Source organism: Scylla paramamosain, chromosome 34 (assembly GCF_035594125.1).
Source record: "Scylla paramamosain isolate STU-SP2022 chromosome 34, ASM3559412v1, whole genome shotgun sequence".
Classification (NCBI taxonomy): Eukaryota; Metazoa; Arthropoda; class Malacostraca; order Decapoda; family Portunidae; genus Scylla; species Scylla paramamosain.
In genome coordinates this window covers 15,665,220-15,680,219 of record NC_087184.1, presented here as the reverse complement: position 1 = coordinate 15,680,219, position 15,000 = coordinate 15,665,220, and the positions used below count along the sequence as shown (strand labels likewise).

The 15,000-nt window shown below is 42.3% G+C and overlaps 1 protein-coding gene across 4 annotated transcripts in view; it reads left to right on the top strand.

Moving 5' to 3' along the window:
* Positions 1–15,000, top strand: part of LOC135090272 (serine/arginine repetitive matrix protein 1-like) — a 59,587-nt gene that overhangs the window by 21,103 nt on the left and 23,484 nt on the right. For 2 of the 4 annotated variants that reach the window (XM_063986892.1, XM_063986894.1), the window contains exon 2: positions 14,858–14,958. In XM_063986892.1, coding sequence (XP_063842962.1) covers positions 14,872–14,958 — 87 coding nt within the window. In that variant the 5' untranslated portion in view covers positions 14,858–14,871. Of the gene's footprint in view, positions 1–5,139; positions 6,068–14,857; positions 14,959–15,000 lie in introns of those variants that run through there. The other 2 variants (XM_063986895.1, XM_063986891.1) reach the window with 2 other exon arrangements.

Below are 15,000 nucleotides of genomic sequence, written 5' to 3'. Positions count from 1 at the left end.
GTTGAAAAGATTAGATTTATATAATTAGTTAGTTAGATAGTTAGTTTGTTTGGAGGTGGCGGTGGGACGAGAGGAAATGTGCTTGAGTGGTTAATAGGTAAATGTAAGATGTACCAAATAGGGTTATTTAAATAGGTAATGGGTACTGGTGAGGGTACTTTGGTGAGAGGGGCGAAAAAAATGGGAAAATGAAAGACTGCAGTGAAAAAACAAGGAAGGAAAACATGGGGAAAGTTGGAAAAGAATGAAAAATGAAGGAAAGATGAAAGGGTTGAGAAGGAAAACATGGGGAAAGTTGGAAAAGGAATGAAAAATGAAGGAAAGAAGAAAGGGTTTGAGAAGGAAAACATGGGGAAACTTGGAAAACGAATGAAAAAATGAAGGAAAGAAGAAAGGGTTGAGAAGGAAAACATGGGGAAAGTTGGAAAAGGAATGAAAAATGAAGGAAAGAAGAAAGGGTTGAGAGTATACTTTGTTTTCTGCCTTTATTCCTTCAGAAACCTAAATTTAAATGTGTGTTTGACTTTATAATCACTCCCATGCGTTATTTTATTTTATTTATTCATTCATTTATTTATTTATTTATTTATTTATTCATTTATTTATTTTTCCTTATTTTGCCAGGAATTAAAGTTATATTGTGTTTGTCTTCATTTTATTAGGAATTAAGGTTACATTGTTCCTTTTCAGCTTTATTTTATCACCAGCTGAGATTCAAATAGGCAACATGACTTTAGTATCAACCTCGAACGTTATATTCTCCTTTATTTGGCTTTATGTCGATAAAAACTAAGGTCACATTGTTCTTTTGGCATTATTTTACCACCAGCTGAGGTTCAAATAGTCAACATGGCTTTATAATCATTCTCCCGCGTTGTATTCGCCTGGATTTTGCCTGGAATCGAAGTTGAGGCATGCGGGGCGCTGTGTTATTGTGTTGCTGCGCTGTGTCACCTCCTACCATCACCTCCACGCGATTCCGTCTTTTCCACGCCACGATCTATTCACCCCAGTACCTTCCCCGGTGTTAAGGTCCCGGTAACTGTGCACGGGAGGGTTCACGGGGCCGCTGCTTCCGTGCAAGGGTAGGAGAGTCAGTGCCAGGCAGGGGCAGGCGGGGAGGGGCAAGGGACGCACGTTGTATCATCTTTTGGCAGAGCAGGAGCAGTGACTGGCTGACATTTGACCTTTGACCTGCTAATGACAGTGAGACGTGTATTACTTTTCTGATATTTTTGTTCATTTCTTTCTTTCTCTTTTCTTAACGTGAGGGAGGTTGACAGCGTTAGAATTTGGATTAACTTGCCTTGCCGAGGACACCAGTAGTTAATTAGTGGCATTAGGGAAACACAGCAGAACTCAAAATAAACTTACATGTGAGAAGTAAATTATGAAAACAAAAATATATATTAGAACTTGGAATAAATTGAAGAACATGAGTAATAAGTCTTAAATGTCAACAAACACTGGAACAATAAACAAACTTGCCTACAACGCCATAAACTCACTTACAGAACACCGACAAACACATCACAACTTTACGAAACAAAACCACGAAACACCAACAAACTATTCACAATCCAAACCATCACACACACACACACACACACGCACCCTGGCACAGTTCCACACCGCTGCTTCAACTTCCCCTCCTTCCTTCCCTCCCTTTCGAAAACCTTGCACTACTAACGCCATCTTCTCACCTGGGTTACTAGGTGGTGGTGGTGGTGGTGGTGGTGGTGGTGGTAACACTAAGCTCTATCAACATTGAACTGCATTACTCCAAACTTTCTCCCTTCTAGACTCAGTTCGTGCAGGTTAAACCACCACCAGCACCGCCGCCATTACCAGGGAGTCTATTAGTCAGAGCGTTAGGTGAAGCGAATCGTGTGGTCTGTTAATGTTCGGCTTAGCTTGTGTTAAAAGACGAGGCTGTTCTTGTGTTTAATTTTCCTGGAACGTAATGGAGGTTAGAATACCGACAGACATACAGACAGGCAGGCAGACACGGCATGCACAGATTATTAGATAGACAGGGATACAGTGATAAAATATAGGGAAAATTGAATAAATAGAAACATTCACACGTACAAATTAATTACACAGAGTTAGAGAGACAGAGAGACAGACAGATTCACACGTACGTTATAAATAAACAAGAATATGAGGATACATTATAAACACGCACAGAATTAAAGACAGACAGACAGATAGACAGACAGACAGACAGGTAGAGATTCACATACACAAGTTATAGACAGGAATACAGAGAAACAGTTACAGTAGAATAACTCACAGACAGACAGAGATACAGAATAATAAAGTTGAGAATACAGACAGGAATTGGAGAAAGAGAAAATAGAGAATAATGAGCAGAGGTATGTTTACAGGAGTAGTTTAGACGTAGTTAGGTAATACAGATACAGTTAAAAGATAGACAGAAACAATAACAGACAGAATAAGAGGAAGGGGAGGACAGGAAGAAAGGTACACACACACACACACACACACACACACACACACACACACACACACACGAAAAAAAAAGTTGTAGATGGAGAGATAAAGATGAATACACAAAAATAGAATAATAAAGGAGAAGAAATGTAAGAAAGTTTGTGAAGGGAGGGAAATAAGAGGTAGAAGGAAGAAATTAATCAGAAAACCACAAATCATGTCCAAAAAAAAAAAAAAAGAAGGAAAAGGAAAAAAATACGAATAACAGATGAGGTAATAAATATGACAAACACACAAACAGGGGAAAAAAAAAGAAATAAAAAAGGGAAGAAGAAAATATTGAAGGACGTGGAAAATAAAAAATAAAATAAAAAAACACGAAATTATTCAGCCATGAAAATATACGAATTAAAAAAGAAAACAGAAAATGAAAACAACACAAAAACGAAATAAAAAAAAAAGATGAAGCAACAGAAAAAAAAAAAAGCACAATAAACTACGAAATTAGCCATTCAGAGAGAGAGAGAGAGAGAGAGAGAGAGAGAGAGAGAGAGAGAGAGAGAGAGAGAAATGCAAGTCACAAACTTATGATTCCTCCAAGGTCTGTTTCCGTCCATCCGTAACACTCCTCCCAAGAACTCCTCCTCCTCCTCCTCCTCCTCCTCCTCCTCCTCCTCCTCCTCCTCCTCCTCCTCCTCCTCCTCCTCCTCCTGCAGAACCTTCCAGGGGGTGACAAAGGCCGTTCCTGGAAACCCTGTACGCCTGACGAAGGAAGGACGAAGGACATTATAAGAGAAAGACAAAAATCTCTCTTTACGATATGAAAGGGCGTGGCTGGAATGCTGAGAGAGAGAGGGAGAGAGAGAGAGAGAGAGAGAGAGAGAGAGAGAGAGAGAGAGAGAGAGAGAGAGAGAGAGAGAGAGAGAGAGAATACAACTTACTTCCTTCCTCTCCTCCTTTCTTCGTGTAATAGTAGTAGTAGTAGTAGTAGTAGTAGTAGTAGTAGTAGTAGTAGTAGTAGTAGTAGTAGTAGGAGGAGGAGGAGGAGGAAGAGGAGGAGCAGGGGGGGGTGGGGAGAAGCCTTCTCTTTTACTATCCTACATCCTATAATCAATCTTACAAGGACACACAAACATACACACACACACACACACACACACACACTCTTATTTCTTTCTAGTAGTAGTAGTAGTAGTAGTAGTAGTAGTAGTAGTAGTAATGAGAAAACTAATTTAGTATTACACCTGCAGCTCATTCACTCCCTCACTCTTCTTTTATGTTCCTTTAGTGCCCGTCATCCTTCCTTTGTGTTCATTAGTGTCCCTGCTCCACATTCCCAGCAAGGCATACAGTTTGGTAACAGCAGCCATAAATAAAGGGGACAAGAACCCATAGAACCATAGGGTAATTTATAGAAGGATTATTACCGACTACCTGTAATATATGAAAGGTCAGGTGAGGGAAGAGAAGACCAGGTATATTGTGATCACCTGCGTGTGTGTGTGTGTGTGCGTGTGTGTGTGATTTACCATTCGCAGGAAGACACCAGTGGACTCACGCAAACACAGACACACACACACACACACATATACACAGACTCCCCCGCAGGTCATGTCGATTTTACCTGAGCTTACCTGAGATTCTGTCCACCTTAATTAGTCACGTATTCAGGCAGGTGACAGGAGGCGGCGAGGTCATGAGATTGGTTGCTGGTTCAGGTGTTATATTAGGTCATGTATCACTCTCTCTCTCTCTCTCTCTCTCTCTCTCTCTCTCTCTCTCTCTCTCTCTCTCTCTCTCTCTCTCTCTCTCTCTCTCTCTCTCTCTCTCTCTCTCTCTCTCTCTCTCTCTCTCTCTCTCTCTCTCTCTCTCTCTCTCTCTCTACAGGTGTGTCTTGCTTTCTCAGATTCCCAGAAACTTGGAAGTATTGACTCTTAATCCACACCTGCTCCACACCTGTCCCACATCTTCCCACGCCTCTCTACATCTTCCCATGCCTCTCCACATCTTCCCACACCCCTCCACACCTTCACACACCCCTCCACACCTTCACATACCCCTCCACACCTCTCCATACCTCTCCACACCTGCCCACACCTTCACACACCTCCCCACACCTTCACACACCTGCCCATGTCTACACACACCTTCAGCACACCTTCCTTATACCTTTACATACCTTCACACACCTTCTGTATACCTCCCCACACCTGTACACACCTGCATGCACCGTCCCAAACTTCCCCACACCTTCACCCTTCTCTGTAAATTGTTTTGTTGGGGATTTGCGTTTATATTGTACTGTTTATTTCGTTTTATTTGTTTATTTGTTTATTTGTTTAGTTTCGTTACGTGTTTTATTTATTTTTTTTGTTTTATTTTTTTTTATTTTTTTTATTTTTTTTGTTGGAAGTTACGCATTTGTTTTTTTTTTTATTATTATTCTTGTGTTTGAGTTTTTGTTTTGTTTTTCTCTCGGTTTTTCTTTTTTTTCGTTCGTGTGATGCAAATTGAACGTTTTTTTTTTTTTTCATCCGGATTCCTGACTCAAACGTTTTTCTTTTTCTTTTTTCTTTTTTTTTCGTGTCCCAAATGTTTTCTTTGTCAGTGAAGTGAAGTAACCTAACAGTGATTCAAACGTTTTTTTTTTTTATCAGTGAGCACAGGTTCATTGAGGGTGACGAGGAAAGCTGATAAGGGAAATTAAGTTAGAAAAAAAAAAGGAAAGGAAATTGAACAGAAGTGTCTCAGGAATTGAAGAAAAATAAATAAGAGGAAATTAAACCGAAAAAAAAGGGAAATTGAACCGAAGAAGCACCTCAGAAATTGAAAAAAAAAAAAAAGAAAAGAAAATTGAATCGAAAAAAAATATTAAATCGAAGGAAAACAATATCGAAAGAAAATAAAATAGAAAAAAATAAACAATTGAAACTAAAGTGAATAACGAAAAATTTTGCTTCTTATGTTGAACTAAACTAACTAGCCCCCCCCCCTTCCCTCCCTCCCTCCCCACAATGCACTAATGTTGTGGAAGAGAAGAGAGAAAGAGAGAGACAGACATTGAGGATTAGTGAATGAAGTGAGACTAAATAAATGCGGTGCTGAAGAAGATTTAGAAAGGAAATAGTTACAATATTGCTTTTATATAGAATCTGAGTTAAATTGCTTGTTTGTTTTTTGTTTTTTTTTATATATATAGATTCAGTGTGTAATTTTAAGACATCGACAAGAAATATCGAAAAAAATAAATAAATAAATAAACAATCTTAGCAAAACAGAAACAACAGAACGTGGGAACTGAAGAAAACAGAATAAAGGAACAGAAGGAAATAGACGAAGAAGAAGAAGAAGAAGAAGCACATTACCTAAGGCAGACGAACCATCCCAGGACCTCAGCAACTTAATAAAATAAGACACACAATAATAAATAAATAAAAAAATAAAAGACGAAGAAGCTTAATACTAATAGTAAGAAGAATAAACTTCACTACAAGCACATCAAGACACTGAAAGAAGGAAAGGAAGAACCATCCTAACTGCCCACCATCACTAGCATACACCAGCGGACACCAGCAGCCCCCCTTCAGTATGCCAGCACATGAGCACCAAGGTAAGTGAGCCAAACAAGGTGGAGACAACGACACAATGGCGATGTTGCCCCGTGCCCTGCCTTGTTAATCACCCCCCCCTCGCCCCCCATGACTCACGCTTCGATGGGTGTGGCGGTGCGTGGAAAATGAGAAAAAAGGTGTTCTTGTGTTTGTAAAAGGGTTAAGTTATGATTGATTTGATTTATTTTGTTTTTTATTGTTTATGTTGTCCTTTTTTCGTATCTGGTTGTGTTTTGATTGGTTGTTTTTTGTTTATTTATCATTGTTGTTGTTTGTGTCTTACCTGCTTACCTGTGCTAAGCCTGTTACTGCTACGTGCGTCCTTCTTTAATCCCTAATGCACTGTGAGAATTGTTCGCGTGGAGACAGAGACGAAAGAGACAACAGAACGCAAATTTATTCTTATTCATTGATTTATTTAAGCTACTGAAGTGTTTAAGAGAGTTTCATACAAAAAAAAAATGTCTAAAAAGTTAATTGAAGGAAAAAAATAAATAAATAAAACAACGAAACAAACTTTACAAATAAACCAGTAACCTCACACCTGTATAAGGCAATCACACCTGTTTCCTACCTGTACCTCATTTAAACACCCATTAATATACAGGTGTGCATTGAAACCAAGCCAAATCACCTTACCTGTGTAGCCCTCAGGTGAATATGATTAACACTAATTACTTTTTATAGAATTACCTGTATTTGGTCCCTCAGGTGAGACACATGATTAATATTTTAATTATCTTCTTTTTGTTACCTGCATTGATCGCCTCAGGTAAAGGGTACAAATGAATTAATTAAAACTCTCTTCTTCTCATACCTTACCTGGAGAAACTGATGTATGTGGGGGAGGAGGAGGAGGAGGAGGAGGAGGAGGAGGAGGAGGAAAACAAGAACTAAGGGGAGAAGGAAAACAAGAACTAGGGAGAGAAGGAGGAAAAGAAAACGAACTGAGAGGAGGAGAAGGTGGAATAATAATAAAGACAAGAAGCAGAAGAAGAATAAGAGTAGGAGGAGAAAAACAGAAGAACAAGGACAAAAACAAGTAAAAGAGAAGGAGAAGAAGAAGAAGAAGTAAAGGAGAACAAGCAGGAGGCGTTAGAATAAGGAGGAAAATGAGGGGGGGGAGGAGAAGGAGGAGAGAAAAGGAGGAGAAGATGACAGAGGAGGAGGAGGAGGAGGAGAAAAACTAGGAAAGATAATGAAAGAGAAAGTGGAGATGCAATGAGAAGGATGTATGTATGTATGTATGTATGTGTAAACAGCTATGTGTGTGTGTGTGTGTGTGTGTGTGTGTGTGTGTGTGTGTGTGTGTGTGTGTGTGTGTATGTGTGTGTGTGTGTGTATGAGTCATTGTACAGGGTGTTAGTAGTCCTTGTGTGTGTGTGTGTGTTTGTGTGTGTGTGTGTGTGTGTGTGTGTGTGTGTGTGTGTGTGTGTGACCTTGGGGCGTGCGCCGTAGGGAAGGCCATTTTGTAGTTATTGTTGGAGGGAAAACGCCATGACACAGAGAGAGAGAGAGAGAGAGAGAGAGAGAGAGAGAGAGAGAGAGAGGGGGGGGGGAGACGAAATAACATGAAAGTAGTTATGACGTAGAATTGCTTAACATTACCGTGTCAAGAGAGAGAGAGAGAGAGAGAGAGAGAGAGAGAGAGAGAGAGAGAGAGAGTGCCACGCTTCATGTCTTCTAATCGTGCATAGGTGGCCACGGACACACACACACACACACACACACACACAGAGAGAGAGAGAGAGAGAGAGAGAGAGAGAGAGAGAGAGAGAGAGAGAGAGTTTATTAGAGTTCATTGCATAAATGTTCGATGATTGCTATTGTAACATTCATAGTAATTGCCTCGTGTGTGTGTGTGTGTGTGTGTGTGTGTGTGTGTGTGTGTGTGTGTGTGTGTGTGTGTGTGCGCGGTGCGTGCTTCATTAGTCTTTTTCAGTCTCTTTTCATGTAGGTCAATTTGCTCTCTCTCTCTCTCTCTCTCTCTCTCTCTCTCTCTCTCTCTCTCTCTCTCTCTCTCTCTCTCTCTCTCTCTCTCTCTCTCTCTCTCTCTCATATAGCACCATTTCTGTCTTATCCTATACTAATGTTATAAACAAAAATATTTATCTATTAAACACCCAAAACGCACATTTTTAACCACCTACACACTCTTACAACACCCAAATCTTATTCATACACCCCTTCACCCATCCTGCGTACTTCTCACAACCCCCGAAAAAAAAATAAATAAATAAAATAAATAAACACTCCAAAAAACAGCTGCAAGAATCCTGAGATATGAAAGAAAACGTTACCTCTCAGTCATGCGCGTCAAAGAAAACGTGTGCTTGTAGCGGGAACTTCGTTATTTTTGCATCGACCTGATTTTGAAATATGCATGGGATCAGTGACGCCGTTAGATCCAGTTACCTCTAGTCTAGACCAGCGGGTGTTTTGAATCTGTGCAAGGGGTCAGTTTTGCTCTGAAGAAGGTGATGCTGGTGCTGAGACGACAGATTGGCTTGTTGGTGTAGTGGGTTTTAGAAATGTTGGGTAAAATTACTTAGATAAACTTTAATTCATTGTCTTTTTGATAGAAATAATGCTAGTAATACGTGTTTTATTAGGATATTATACCAAAGCGTTGTTGTTGTTGTTGTTGTTGTTGTTGTTGTTGTTGTTGTTGTTGTTGTTGTTGTTGTTTTATATCAACGCATTCTGATTGTTGTTGTTGTTGTTGTTGTTGTTCCTTCTGTCTTCTTTAGTCTTCCTGATACTTGCTACTTTTAATTTCCTTCATATATTATTTCTTTTCCTCTTCCCCACTTATCTAATTTTCCCCATCCTTCATTTCCCATTTATCTTCTTCCTCGGGTTCTAATTTTCTTTTTTTATTCTTTATTCATTCTTCTCCCAGTTTATCATCCCCATTCCTCTTCTTCACCATGATAAATTCCCCATTTCTATTCACTTCTTTCTGTTTAACCATTCCCACTCTATTCCTCCTCTTCATTCTTTATTCCTCATTTCTCTTCTTCCCCACCAGTCTAAACCTCAACATTATTCCAATCTTTTCTTCGTTCATATTCTCTATCACTCAATTATTCTCTTCTCTATTTGTTTAAACCTTCCTACTTAATTTCTCCTCTTCTCCCATTATTCATTCCTCCTCCTCCTCCTCCTCCTCCTCCTCTTCCTCTTCCCCTCAGACAACGACCTTAAAGCTACATATCACTTCATCAATCATTATATTCCCCTTGTATCTATGCACCACCACCACCACCACCACCACCACCACCACTACCCCTCTGCCTTCCCTACCACACGCCACACGCCACACGAACACGTTGCCATCAGTTTGTTCTTCGTGATCACCAAGAGAACATGCGGCATGTCAGTGAGGAATGTGTTGTTATTGGTGTTATTGTAGAGAACATAAAGAAAAGGAGTGTGTTGTTGGTGTAGGAAGCGCTGATGGTGCTGGTGGTGAAGGGGGAGTGTGTGTGTGTGTGTGTGTGTGTGTGTGTGTGTGTGTGTGTGTGTGTGTGTGTGTTATGGTAGTGGTGTTGGTGTGTAGGTTATAACATAAGAGGGAGGTTGGTTCGTGGTGGTGGTGGTGGTGGTGTGGTGGTGGTGTAGGAGGTGATGTAGAAGGAATAGAAACGAAAAAATAAAGCTTGAGGGAAAGAACTGGAAAAAAAAAAAACAGAAAAATTGAAACTATGTACAAATTGAGTGGAAAAATGGAAAAAAAAATAAATTGAAGCACTGTAAAGGAAACTTGAATGTATACAAGAAATTAATGGAGAAAAGTGGAAAGAATACAAAGGAAAACTGGAACAAAATATGCAAGAAAAGGGAAAAATCAAGTTGTGTTAAAAATATGACATCGACAAAGAAAAGGAAAGAGAAAAAAAGGAAAGAAAAGAAAAAGATACACACACACACACACACACACACACACACCACACACGATTAGATATCTATCATCAGTGTTCTATAATTTCCTACCCCACTTTTCATTACTCTCTCTCTCTCTCTCTCTCTCTCTCTCTCTCTCTCTCTCTCTCTCTCTCTCTCTCTCTCTCTCTCTCTCTCTCTCTCTCTCTCTCTCTCTCTCATAACATAACATAACATAACAAAGAGAGAAAAGATGGGGAGGGGGAAGTGGGGATAGTGGGAAGAATAGGGGGGTGATAAGAAGGGAATTGTAGTAGGAGAAATAGTCACTGGGGCTTAACCCAGGCGCAATTTCAATGAGGAAGGACATCTTTTTTTTTTTTTTTTTTTTTTTTTTTTTTTTTTTTTTTTTTTTTTTTTTTTTTTTTTTTTTTTTTTTTTTACGTGTTATATTCATGCTAAGATGGCAAGGGGGACAAGGTCTTTATCGGGGAAAGCAGGAGAGTCCGCCACCAACCGAGCAGGCCAAGCCCAACACAGCCACAGCCACGAACGCCGCCCACGCACCCAAAACCCCGGGCCAAACCACGCACAAGTTAGGGGCCAGACTATCCAGAGCCTGCACCATCAGGATGTGAAAGAGGAGTGAAGGACAGTCAGAGTAGAAAGGGTTTTTTTTTTTTTTTGCTTTTTATTGGTTCAAAGAAGGACAGAGGAAGAAGTACATCCGTATAGCGGAGGGACCTACAGTTTTACGTGGGTTCCGAACCACGGATAGTAGTAGAGTGATTTGGTGATGGCAGGGATATTTAATGTATGATGTAATGTGGTGGGTGAAAAAGCGGTGTCGGTCCTTTCTGCTCTTGTCCTGTGACTCTTCCTGCAAAAAGGCCAACCTGCTAAAGAAAAGAGAAGTATAAAAAATGTTGTGGTGTTATGTGCATGGGGAGGGTGAGGATGGTTTGTGATAATGATTGACATGATGGTAGGATGTGCAATGACAGAGGCTCGAAAAGGCTCCCTCACCGCAACGAGGGGTCAAATCTAATACCATCTGCTTGCACGCGGTAAGTCGCTGGTGGCGGGGGGTGAATGGGGATTCCTGCATGGATGCTTCCAGGGCCCCGCCCCACCATCTCTTGACTACCTTCCTGCCCAGCCCTTGCCGCACCCAACTACCTCTGTGTGGGGGGTGAAGTGGCTTCCACTGAATGGTGTGGTTACCGTCCCCATCATCAGTACTGGCCGCTCCTTAACTACCTCGGGGGGTACCGCTACCGGAACGTCATGCCGACGTCCGGGGGCCCCATTGCCGTGACGTCAGTGGGAGGAGTGCGGTTCGTGCTATCCCCGTCTCTCTGGAAGTGGTCCGGTGCCCCTTGAAACCTAGGCTGCGAGGCAAGAAAATAATGTATAAAAAACAAAAATATGAATACAAAGCCATAAGACAAAAAATATGAAAAAACCACTAGGTGTTGCCACACGACCCCACTCCCTCGGTCAGAGGCATGGTATGTTAATGGCGGTGATTTTTTGTCGCGTCCCTTTCCCAAGAGCGGTCCGGTGCCACCTTAAAACCTAGGCTGCGAGACAGAAAAATAATGCACAAAAACAAAAATATGAATACAAAACCATAAGACAAAAAATATGAAAAAACCACTAGGTGTTGGCACGCGGGACCGCCCACGTGAACGAGAGAACGACGATGATGCCACTCAGACACCATGAGTGGTACAGAGAAAGGAGATAGTGAAGGGAAGAAAGGAGGAGTCCATTATTAGAAAACAGGTTCAGGAGGCACAGTGGGAGGATCAAGGAGATTGCAGTGCGGCAGGTGACGGAAAGGTGGGGGGAGGTTGGTAATGAAATTGTATGTGATTGTGTGTCTGTCGGAGAAGGAGCTTAGTTGTTTTTTCGATTCTATTGTGGAGTGTTATGTTAAGGGGGGGGATGTTGGACTCCTGGTGAATGGAGAGAGAGGTTTGGAAGTCGAACCATTTCGTCCCAAGAGCGAAACGAATTGCTCGGTTTTGAACTTTTTGAAGTTTAGAGAGGTTGGAGGGAGCAGAGAGAGAGAGGGCAAGAGGGCAGTAGGTTAAGAGAGGGAGAATGAAAGCTTTGTAGAGGTGAAGTTTTGTTTTTGTGCTGCTGTCGCGAAATCTTTCCAGGTTGCTCAGGGCCTTGGCGGCTATGGTTGCTTTTTGTTTTATATGTATATTGAAGTTGAGGTGCTTATCTATGGTGAGGCCAAGCACTTTGTTGTTGTTACTGATGGGGATTGGGGTGGGGATTGGAGTAATTCTGTTTAGTGAGATTTGGCGGGGCTGACTTCTTTTAATGTTGAAATAAGTGACTTTTGATTTTTCGGGATGGGAGAGAATTCGCCATTTCATCTCCCACAGGCTAGTCGCCATCAGTTCCCATTGAATTTTGTCGGTTAGGAGATCTAACGACCTGGCACGGGCCAATTGCGTTACATCGTCCGCGTATTGAATAGTTAGTGAGTCATTGTGGGCTGGGAGGGGTAGGTCAGCTGTGTACATGTTAAAAAGGGTGGGGGAGAGTACGGAGCCTTGTGGGACTCCAGCCTGAGGGGTGAAAAATGGCGAAAAGTTGCCCTGGTGGCGGATTCTTGTCTGTCTCTCATCCAGAAAACTACACAAGATGCGTTGTGTTAGAAAAGGGAGATTGAAGTTATTACAAATTTTGTATTTCAAACCGGTGTGCCAAACGGTGTCAAAAGCTTTCTTGACATCTTTTGTCACGAGTGCTGTCTTGTAATATGGCTTGTTGAAATTTAGGTAGGCTACTATGCTGTTAAGGGCGTCCTCAGTTGAGGCGTTCCTCCGGAAACCGAACTGCTGTGGTGCCAGCAATCCGTTACATTCGAGGAACGCTCTCAATCTTAAGTTGATTAGACGTTCAAAAGTTTTTCCAAGAATTTCAAGGAGGCTTATGGGGCGATAGTTTTCTGGTAAGTGAGAGTTTTTTCCGGGCTTGGCAATAAGGGTGATGTTTGAAATTTTGAAAGCCTTGGGAAGTATCCAGAGGCGAGGCAAGCATTGAAAATTTTTGTCAGGCTGGATATGATTTCTGGAGGAAGGCTCCGCACCATCGGCCATGTGACTCCTGAGGGGCCGGGGGCTCGCCGCGGAGTATGTCTGAGCAACCTGGTGACATCCTCCTCCTCAATGGGTGTGGTGAGAGGGTGTTGGGGATCTAGGTGTGTTAAGTGTATAATGTTATGTGGTAGCGTGTTTGCTATGTTTCGGCGCACAAGATCGGTGATGTGGTGTATGTGGGCAATACTGGGCTCATGGGGAGGGAAAGGGTGTGGTTGGAAGGTGTTGCACCAGTGTGTCTGGAAGGTGTTGGTGACCTGGTCTGGGTTGGTGACTCGATCACCGTTCACTAGGAGGTACTCGAATCTTTCCCGGTGGCATCCCTTCAGCTTGTGCACCATGTGCCAGAACTGAGTAGGATTTTTGCAGCGAGCTCCGTCCATAAGGGAGACTAGGTTCCTCCAGTGAGCGCTGTGGTCATCCTGTAGGCTATTTAGTATGTGTGTGCGAAGGGTGCAGAGGTCTCTGTAGATGGGTATGTGGTTGTGCATGTTTTGTAAAAAGCGTGTTCTGTAGCACACTAGTAGTCGTTGTGTTTTTATGGAGGGTCTGAAGTCTATGTGAATTTTGTGTTGTTTCTTTGGTGTGTGTCTGTTGGCTGATGTCAGGATGTCACTATGTAGTGTCTCTAGGGCACTGTCTATTATTGTATAGGGTTGGCCTTCGAGCTGTGGTGGTTGGTGTAGGTCTGAAAGAGTTTTCCTGAATCCCTCCCAGTCGGCGGAGCGGTAGTCGGGGACAGGTGGGGATGGGATAGATATGGGGTTTGAGGATATTTTTAGAATTAGGGGGACGTGGTCTGAACCACAGATGGGTCCGTAGGAGATGTGGTGATGGAAAGGTAGGGATTGCCGGTTGGAGAGGATGAGATCCGGCCTGCCATTCCCATTGTGGGTATAGCAGGTAGGAAAGTCAGGGCCAAGGAAACGGAGGCGTTTCAGTTGTGTAAGTTGTAGAAGTTGGTGTCCATGTTGGTTGTTCTTGGTGTGTCTAAATGCTGTGTGACTGGCATTGAGGTCTGCCAGTATATAGGCTGGTATGTTTGTGTGATTGAAGAGATTGTTGAGACTGGTGAGAGGGAGCCCTGTATCCGGTCTGCTGTATGTGGTGGCAATAAGAAATATCCCGTGTTGTGTTTCGATCCTGGTGGCCAGGAAGTGTGCTGAAGGCCAGTCGGTTATGTGGATGTGTTTGATGGTGCATTTGACCATGACAGCTACGCCATCATGACGTGTACCTGTAGTGTAACGTGTGTTATATCCATATAGCTTAATTGGTTTTGTTGGTGAACCTGTGTGGTTCAGGAGGACGATGTCTGGGTCGGTTGATCGAATAGCTTCTGAAATAAGGTGCCGGTTATTCCAGTAGCCGCGACAATTTAGTTGCATGATCGTAATCATGTTTTCTTAACTCTCGATGTGGTTCGTGTGGGTCTAGGGGAGGTGGGTTGTGTACCCGGAATGTGTCTTTTATGTGCGGTGTTACTGGCTTGTGTTGGTTGATTCATCTATAAAAAACAAACATCATCACATTTTCTTTTCCCCATTTTCTTTGCCTGAACTCTCGTATGCATATTCTTGTCGTCAATTTTAAAGTTAAACACCCAAAAAACTCGTTGATTCATCTATAAAAACCAAACATCACCACATTTTCTTTCCCCATTTTCTTTCAGACCAGATGAATGAACGCGCTGAGCCGTTGGTTCCTGGTGGTGTCAGCGTCGCCTTGAGTGGCCGCGTTGTGTGATCACTGAGTTACTAATATCGCTCTTTGTAATTGCAGACGAGGCTGACGTGATGGCAACCGTGGGCGCCCAGTACCATTCCTCTGGCAACGGAACCATGTCAGCCAGCAGCGGAGTGTCCAGGCTCAGTATGATGCAGGTCAGGCTACTTCTGTTATCATTGATATTAGTACGGTGCGCC